This window comes from Corapipo altera, unplaced genomic scaffold (genome assembly GCF_003945725.1).
Source record: "Corapipo altera isolate COAL_440 unplaced genomic scaffold, ASM394572v1 2, whole genome shotgun sequence".
NCBI lineage: Eukaryota > Metazoa > Chordata > Aves > Passeriformes > Pipridae > Corapipo > Corapipo altera.
Genome location: NW_020884890.1, coordinates 10,716,558 through 10,726,181, shown reverse-complemented (window position 1 = coordinate 10,726,181; position 9,624 = coordinate 10,716,558). Strand labels below are relative to the sequence as shown.

The following is a 9,624-nucleotide window of genomic DNA, read 5'->3' as shown; positions in this document are numbered from 1 at the left end:
TTCATAGAAAAGGCATAGTCTGCATAACTGTGATGAAGAACGAGTCATTTCTCTGCTTGCAGTAAATTTCTGTGTCATTATTTCCTGGATTAAATTGGAAATCCTGCTGAATTTACACTCAAGCTTGCTGAAAGACATCTGTTCCTTGCAAACTCAAATTCAGAGCATTTTTTTGTATTTACAGATAAGTTATGAAACCAGGCGTATGCCAGCTAGTTTTTTCTATGTTAAAAATTACAAGTACTAGAACATACTTCTTTATGTGCCTGAAAATAAGGGACTTCACATATGATTAATAATATAAATAAATTACTACAATCTGTGAATGCCTGTCCTAAACTCATCTGAGTCCTGTTCAGGCATATTGGAGTGTGTGTAGGGCTGCAAGGAGGAGAAATCGGAGCAGAGGTAGAAACCTCACAGGCTCGTTAAACAGCATCTATATCAGTATCACAAATTCAGCATTCCAGCTCTTTCTGCACATGTAGCACTTCTGACAAACGGATATGTTAGCAGAGCTATTTTCAGTGACATTTTACTATCCTGTCAGAAAAGTTCGAACACTGTCTCTGCAAGTTTTTTTTGAGGTTATCGTCTCAAAAAAGATCTTGTTCGTTACTGGGAGTTGGAATCAGAGGGTTCCTCTGGGCTACCACAGAAGCTTTTTAGTATACCGAAAAACTAAACAGAAAGGGACAAACAGGAAAAGGGAAAATCTGAATGAAAGACTAAAATAGATAAAACCTTAATCTGGTTAGTGACAAATATTCAATATTTGATTTTATGCATTACTTGTTTCCTAGGATTCTACCTTTGCTTATCAATGTGAAGTAATCAAGTTTGGTCATAAAGGTGATGGAAACAAGTCATCTGGGTTAGGGATGATTAAATAAACTGGAGAAGAGGAAGGATATTCTGGATAGACGGTGTTAAGAGATCTCAATCTGAGAAACGACAGAGAGAGAAAAGACTGCAGAATTTCAGTTCTTACAAGTATTTATATTTTCTCTCAAGTGTATACCAGACATATGCCTTTTCACATTGAAATTTTTTTTTACACATTTCATTCAATTCACTTAAAACCAGTATAATTTTCCAAAAGGTGTTCAAAAACTTTTGAAAATGAAGCCCCTTTATGTTACTTTGAAAGCAGAACCCCTAACTGTGTCCACTTTGGAAAATCTTGGCCACTCAGTACCAATTTATGTTAACTTGTTGGTAATGGTCACACTAGGCATGCAACAACATCAAGCGTGCCTTAAGTGCTTCTCAGAGGGATACCCACTCCATTTAGGCACTTAGGTCCTCTTTCCAAAGTGTGAAGAAAAATAGGCCCTTAACTTAGCCAACAGAATGTACTGGAGAGACCAGTGTGCCTTGGATTCTACTTCTCTTCAGTCTCCATTATATTTATACATGTATGTGTGTGTGCATTTGTGAAATGCATATCTGTACATATAAAATAAAAATTCTTTTTTTCTGATGTTTAAGAGCTCTTATTCTCCTCCAGGTTCACAAAAGCACCCACCTCTGAAAAGAGGGAACCAGAAAATCGCTGGGGTAAAGCCCCTGACTTAAATGGATTCAAATGTATAACTATCTATAGGATTCGGTTACTGCTCCTATTAAGGAGAATGAATGAAGACACCTACCTGAAGAAAAAAAACTGTCAATGCAGTAACTACTTCTTCTTTCTTTTTCTGTCTTCAGAAATTACTCACATGCCCCAAAGTGGTGTCAGCTCATGACTGCTTACGGCATTCTTGCAACAATAGGTATTTTTTCTTATTTTACTATTTCACTACCATTACTTGATAGCTTTACATTGCCAGCATGAAATATACACTGAATTCTGTTGAAATGTCTATTTGACATTTGATAATTTCAATTTGACATATGAGTTCTTTATTGTATGCATGCCCACAATGCCATGCAAAGCTACCCTGGGCTATGCCAGGCTATGTCACAGAATAGAATTTCTATTAGAACAAATGAAACACCTGAAGCAGACTGTGGACAGATACTAAGACAGATCAGTCCTATAATAAAACCTAGGACAGATCAATCTGTCATGTGTAAACCCAAACACTCTTCCATGTTAGCTGTCCCAGGAATACGAAAAAAACAATAGAAAACACAAGACTAAGTTACCAGTTGTGCTCCTGGGACAGCCCCAAAAAAATCACTCCTACCTTTTAAAATTTCAGACATCTGCACTGGTTATCTATGAAAAGAGAAAACATCATCCCTTCCCTTTGAATTTCCATGTGGTTACAATATAAATAATTGCATTAAAAGAAGTTGAAGAACATCAGAATGCTTTTTTTTTCCTCTGGTTTTCACCCTTCATTCTGTTTCAGCAGTACTTTTCATTAATAGTTCCATCAGTAATAACAGTGTCTCTGTATTTTGCTATGTAAATATGTATTGGAAGACTTTAAAACACAGTTTGATCTAGTCATTAAAAACCTGAAAATACATTACTGCTAAATTTAGAATTGGCAATTTGAAAATCAATATCCCATATATTAAACCCCAAAAATCTATCAAATTATGTCCAAAATAACAAGAACAATTAAAACGCAATCCCTTATATTCACTGGCCAAATTTCTTTCTAAATAAATCAAACAGGCCGTCTAAATGGACTTTGTTTTTTTCCTGTTCTATCATGCAAATACACAGCACAATCATCAATTTAAGCTAAAAAGAATGCAACTACACTTTTAGTAAAGACCTCAGTATCTGTAAGGATTTACAGTAATAAAATCAAGAGGGTAAAGATACAACATTTATAGGCAATCTGGTAAATATTTTATTGTGGTTTTCTTCAAGAATAATTTTTAATTAGGAAATCAAACTTCAATCTGAAAAAGTTACAGCTGTTTTTAGCACATCTAAAATTTCTGTAATAGTGAAACATTCTCGAACACAAAATTTCTAGCATTTTCATCACTGTATGTACTGAAACATTGCTAATTTATTCAGATGCTTCCATGCATAATTACTAGAAAGACAAATCTGTTATTTTGATAGTCAATCATCAGAAAGGAAAAGCTATCTAGTGAATACTTTGAAAAATATAAATAATTGCAAGTATTAAATTATTAACCATACCATGAGTACACTGTCCAAACTACTGACTTAATTTTTTTAATAGTTTGCTTTTTCTATTTAGGCTAACATTAAGAATGCAAGGCCTGATTTCAAGCTTTGCCTACGCAACAGATGATTTCTGGTATAGCAAGGTTTTCCAAGGATGTGACAACACGTAAATTGTAACACAGTTGAGAAAGTCAAAGTCCTTTCTAAGGACATACTTATACTGCAAACCCCTACTCTTACTTCTAAAGGGTTGGTGGGGTTTTTGCCAATGTGGGACAGAAGTGCTGTTAGGTTTATTGTGTTGGTACAAAGCATCACTTTTCTGCTACTGCTGTATTGACTTAAGAAGCTAACAGAGTACACTTACTTCTGTATCACCAAGGGGACCCTCAGCTCCCACGTGGTTTAGGTCTCTTTTCTGTGCGAAATATCAGATAAATGCTACATTCTCCAAGCGTTCTGCTTTCTCTCTTCATTGGTGGGCTTTTATTGTTTGATTTCAAGCCAAGGTCTTTACAACTAGTAAGCAGAACGTGTGCAAGAGAAAAAGGAGCATTAAGTTATGGGCTTGATCTGATCATTATTAAATCAGCAGGCATTGAATTAAATTAAATCTTCTATTATATTCAACAAGAAACTCACTTCGGAAACACCTGCATTACAAATATTGTAAGATGGGATGCAGCTTGTTAGCAAAATCTATTTATAGCAACAGGAAGAAATTAGAGCTGTATCTAAAAAAATGACCAGAACATAACGGACAGAATCAACCAGCAATTGTTCCTATTCATAGCACTGTGATTTCCAGCGCTGACCCATTAGGAAGAGAAACCTGTTTCCTTTACAAGATTCTCCCTTCCACCTTCTCTCATAGAATATAAATGTAATTTCGAAGCTTGAAACCAAAATGTTTTTCTTACCAAATGCTATTTTCCTTCATCTTATGCTGAGAATGAATGGTTCTTCTCGAACATTCAGCTGCTAAAGAGAAAAAAAAGTGCATATCAAATTTTCATTCTGTCCACTTTGATAAAGGTTCTTTTTTCCACATTAAGGTTTGAAGGGAAATGAAGATTCTAAACCTCAAAATATAGGTGCAGTCAGACTGATTTCTCTACCTGTGATTTTCACAATATTCTTTTTAATGGATTTCCTGAGAAAATGAGGCAAAAAAGAAATTATGCAGATGCATAAAGACCAGAGTATACCACAGGGAAAATGCTGGTAGAATAATGAGGACTGGGATCCTAGTGCAGTCATATTTTGAATAATCTGCTATGCCTGTTTTCAGTGACGTCTCAGTCAACAACAGAATACGGGTCTGAACAGACTGCTTCAGTACTTGCCACATCAATGAGGACTGTCACCAGTACTTAAAAGGTAAATTACCCTGAATGAAAACATTTAAAGCAGTTGTACAAAACTTCAAACCATTTTCTGGATGTCAAAATTATTGGTAATGTTATGGCTTGATGATATAAAAGAAATGCCAGATGATCTAATATAAAGCTACCTTGGATAAAGAAGGATTTGTGGATTTTCTTACCTGGCAACAGCATCAATTGAAAGTATTTTAAGAAAATATATTAAAACTATGTCAAGAAAATTTTAAACTTGTTACAACTAAAAATAGTTTTAAGAAAGCAGCTGAACCTGGGAAAAGCCATCCTTTCCACTTAGCTGTGCAGCCTTCCCTGAAGCTTTGCCCACGACTTTAGTCTGGATGTTTTTCAGTGACAACCGTGTCATACAGAACTTTAAGGGTTTATGTATACAAAAAACATTTTAGAGGCATTTAGTACTGCATGTGTTTTATTGAAGAATGAGTGAATAAAACAGTCTTGCTAATTAAGCTGCTCCAGAAATAGCAAGCAACTGGAATTTCTGGTGTCAAAGCGGAGTAAGACTATAAAATGTGCTTCAGAGGAACCTTTAAACTGATGTTATTTTAGATTTATAGTTTTTAACCAAGTTCCCAAGTATTGTGGGAGTTACTTTTTCTGTGTCTTCAGAGTACCACTGTTAAGTATGTTGTGAAAGGAACGCAAAACAAATTTCAAGCACTGTTTATGAAAGGGGATTTAAGATCAAATAATGCATTGTACAAAACACCAAAGCATTCACTGCTGGTCAAACACAGTAGGAGAGCATTACCCACCACAACAGTGACACATGCTAAATGATACATCCTAATAAATACACATGTAAGCAAATGACAAAAATTGCTTTAAAGTAGCTATTACCAGATCTCTAATAAATTTCTATTACATTGACTTTCTAAGATACAAAAATAATAGTAATAATAATCTTTAGAACAGTAAGTGTAGTATAACAGTTACACTTGCCCACTATATAAATACTTGCTCCATTGGCGAGAAAATGCAATTAAAGTTGTTGCCTGTCCTTACACAGTTCTATAAATGCACAGCCGTTACATTAAAACATCACGGATAACTGCTTTTACTGTAGTTACTTTAAAGTGTCTGTTAACAAAACTCAGGAAATTGCCTAAGAATTGGCTTGGTTTATACATATTTTATCTATTATATTACAGGAGCATCTGAAGCAAGGATGATGCTCTGCTCCTCTTGGCACTGTACAAGTAAGTGTAAGTTGATAATCTCCAAAATGACCGATACAACAAAGCACACTGTGTAACTACTAAATTCTTACTTCTTACATAAACTATCTGATGTATACCAAGTATGAACAGTTTGCATAGGGGCACAGTAATAGTTCTTCACACTGGTGTTTTTATGCTATTCTTAAAATATGGGCAGCTAATATTCAGACCGGTAGTCTGCTTTTTAAGAATCCACAAACTTAATTCATATGCTGTTAACTAGATATTGCTCATACATTTAAATGACAGCAGAAGAGAAAGGCTATCACTTAACTTACATTAACTGTAAAATATACTGATTTACAATACTTTAATTGTATTTAATACCTATTCCTTTTTTTCCTTTTAAGGGTAAATACACAAAACTACATAAAAAAAAATCCCTACTGTTAAATAAATCCAACTTAAAGCAATAGAAAATCAATCTGAACCAACTTGTGCTATTTGCTTTGTCTGAAGTTGTAGAGATGAAAAATATTTTTGAATAATACTGATAGCCCAAAGAGATTATATTTCTTCTGATACTTTAAGGGCTATTTTATATTTATGAGCCCTTACTAAAAGCACACATCTGAGAAAACTGTCATTTTTGAAAGCAAAAGGAATTAGCCAGTAATTCATAAAATTTGAGAGATGCTCAAGAGCTTCAAGTAACAGTGACCATGGAAAAAGCTCCACAGATAAACTGATATATATCAAGTCACATCACTTTTACAGCTGGTGTATTTTTTTTTCATTAAGAAACTATAAATAGATCAGAAAAAGTGCATTGATTATTGGCAGCCATTGGAAGATTCTTGCCAACCTTTTTATATGCCATCAGAGTTGCATATTAAATTATGCATTTTTAAGGGTTTTTTTGCATGCCTTATCTATTTACAAGAAAATGCATTCCCAAGCAAGTAAGAAGCATGAGTACCATACCATACTGAAATGTACCTGTTAAATGCTTTAAGATAAAGTTCCATCAAGTTACTAGATGTAGATCACAACAGAACTTCACAAGAACAGAGACCTTAAAAAGGAACCAGTTAGCAATCTAATAAATGCTGCAGTGATTTATAAGCCTAAAGCTTGCCAACTGTACAACTGAGCTGCATTTAATTTACTTCAGGGCACCTAAGTATGGTTTTTTATAATAAATAATTCAATTCAGGTAAAATTTTCTCTAGCTAACAAACTCCACAACTTATTTTGATTATTTTTTTAAATCTGGAGAATACCTTTTGAAAATTCTATTAGCTTGTACCTTCCCAGCAAGGTGGACCCTAGCCTCTGTCTCAACGTTTTGCAGTTGCTTTGAGAGCAGACTGTGGGGTTTGTGCCAAACGAAACTGCTCCCATCATTGATCAGTGTAATTCTTCTAGCATATATCACAAAACTGTCAAACATTTACGTCTTTAAGCTACACATTCGTATAAAATTTTATTCATATTACTACTGTAAAGCTATTACTTCTGAGACTGTAGCACTATTCACATTCCTAGATGTCCATACATTTCTCATTGAATAGCAAACGCAACAGTTCTTGTAAGACCGTTTATTGAATTTAACAGTTCAGAGGGCAACGAGATGCAGTTTAGATGCAGTTTGTATAAAAAAATCTCTCGATTCAGGTAAACTGCAATCAAAAATATCTACAAAATTGTAAGAGATTACCGAGATCATAAATTTTCTAACATGTAAAACTATACAGTGTTTGTGCATGCTATTTGATTTCCTCCTATGTAAATGAGGAGTTTTTAAAAGGAGTTATTTTCTTAAAATCTCAAGGTAGTCTATGAAATGTAATCATCGCATCAAGATTCGGATATACAAGACCAAAACTGGCACAGAGGGACATAACATCTTTTTCCAAAAACGTTGAGGCAGCTTTTGTTGAACAACATCTGTGTCGGTAAATGTTTTATAAACTCTGGTGGCTTTGGAGCATCAGAGAAAATTCTTTTGTTTCTTCCGACATCTTGAAAAAAATTTCCCACAAGTACAGACAGGCAAGGTGGAAAATAGGTAGCAGCTTGTTTCCTACATACAGCTGAACGTCGTGGTCAGCCATCCAGCTTCTCAAAACAAAAATGAACTTGAAATCACAAGGAGGCATATCCCCCCCCAGGTTACAAGCATGTCTGAGACTTCTCAGAAGAGAGGGAAGCAAGCATGAGGGTAAAGCATAAGTCTACTTTTCATGCATAGGTACTGTGCTCTGCCCTGCACCTGGGGCACTTTGTCAGACATCTGAGTTGGAGCTGAGGTTTGTCAACCTGGGGTCTGCGTTGATCTCATATCTGTAGTGATAGCCCTCCATGTGATCCCTACAGGCATCTCTGATGTTGTGCATCCACTTTTTGATTCCTTTTCGGTTTAAGTACAAAACCAGGAGGAATATGGCCCCAATGAGAGCCAAGACTATCCCCAGGAAGACGTACGAAGTCTGGAGCTGGGAAGGCAGGTCTATGGGCACAGAGCAGTTCAGGTCCAAGCTGCTGATCTTCAGCAGGGCTTTACCCAACATCTTGTCAGGGTATGCACAAGTCAGAGCTTCTTTGCCCTCCACCTGGTCACTCTCCTTGAGCCAGGTCACCAGGTCCTCAATGGGGCAATCGCAGACCCAGGTGTTGTGGTCCAGGTCGATGTGCCGGAGGGTGGGCAGGCTGCGGAACTGGGCCAGGGTGCTGTTCCACAGCACAGCCAGGGAGTTGTTGCTGAGGTTGAGGCTCTGCAGCTGGCCTAGCCCCTGGAAGGAGACGTTCTGCAGGCCCACCAGGGAGTTGTTGCTGAGGTCCAGCTGCCGCAGGGCAGGCAGGGCGGTGAACATGCCGGCGGGCAGCACCAGCAGTCCGTTGTCGGCCAGGTCCAGGCGGCTGAGGTTGCGCAGGGCCCCGGACTGCAGCAAGGCGGCCAGGCTGAAGAGGACGCCGTGGTCGCGCAGGGCCCCGCGGAGGGCCAGCTCCTCCAGGGGGCTGCCGCCCTCCCCGAAGGCCTGCGGGCTGAGCGAGACCAGCGCGTTGCCGCTGAGGTCCAGCTGCCGCAGGGCGGGCAGGGCGAGGGCGCCGGCCTCCACGGCCTGCAGGTGGTTGCCGCTGAGGTTGAGGGCGCTGAGGTCGGGCAGGCGCTGGGCGGAGAAGGCGCCGGCAGGCAGGTGGGTCAGGGGGTTGCCGGTGATGAAGAGGCTGCGGACGTAGGGTGGCAGGTCGAGGGGCACCGCCGTCAGGTTCCTATTCACGCACTTCACCGTCCTGGCCGGCTCCGAGCACTCGCAGAGGTCCGGGCAGCCGCCGGGCTGCTGCGCCGAGACGCAGCCCAGCAGGACAGGCAGGAGCAGCCCCAGGCAGAGCGCGCCGAGCCCCGGCATCGCGCCCGGCCCCCCGCGCAACTTTCGCCCTCGGGCGCCTCCGGCTCCGGGCGGTGCGGCGAGACGAAGGACGGCTTCGGGCAGCCCCTTCTTCGGGCGCGTCCCCTCCGGGACTGGCTCCGCTCCGCTTCCCGCAGCGAGACCTGTGGCAGGGGAGGAAAGCGAGACGGCAGCGGCGGGGCGGCGCGGCTCCGCTTGCCTGCGCCCACCGCCTTTCCCCGGCCCGCGCCTCGCCCCCAAAACGCGGCTCGCCCGAGCGGCACCGACCCCGCGGCAGGGCGGGGGAACCCGCCAAGGAACAAGTTTTCGCCCACTTCCAGCTCACGCCGCCGCCTTCTCAGCCGGCCGTCGACTCCGCCGGCGTAGCACGGGAGGGAAGTGAGGGGAGGGGAGGGAAAGATCTAACCCGCCGCCACCCATCGTGTCCCATGGCTCCCCACCTGCCGTCCCTACGCCGGGGCTCTTCCCCGCTGCTCCGCGCCACAACCGCTGCAAACTCCCGCCCGCAAACCCTCCGCGGAGCACAGCGGAGCCAAGCCCAGTCC

General features: G+C 40.5%; 1 protein-coding gene across 1 annotated transcript; it reads right to left on the bottom strand.

Moving 5' to 3' along the window:
- Positions 1–4,897: 4,897 nt before the first annotated feature.
- On the bottom strand, positions 4,898–9,092 carry TPBG (trophoblast glycoprotein). The gene has a single exon (XM_027645069.1). It carries the CDS (start codon positions 9,077–9,079, stop codon positions 7,955–7,957), a length of 1,125 nt encoding a protein of 374 aa, XP_027500870.1. The 5' UTR covers positions 9,080–9,092; the 3' UTR covers positions 4,898–7,954.
- Between the last annotated feature and the right edge of the window lie 532 nt (positions 9,093–9,624).

Excerpts from the sequence above, each read along its gene's own strand:
- TPBG (XM_027645069.1), bottom strand. The coding sequence starts at position 9,079 with ATGCCGGGGCTCGGCGCGCTCTGCCTGGGGCTGCTCCTGCCTGTCCTG.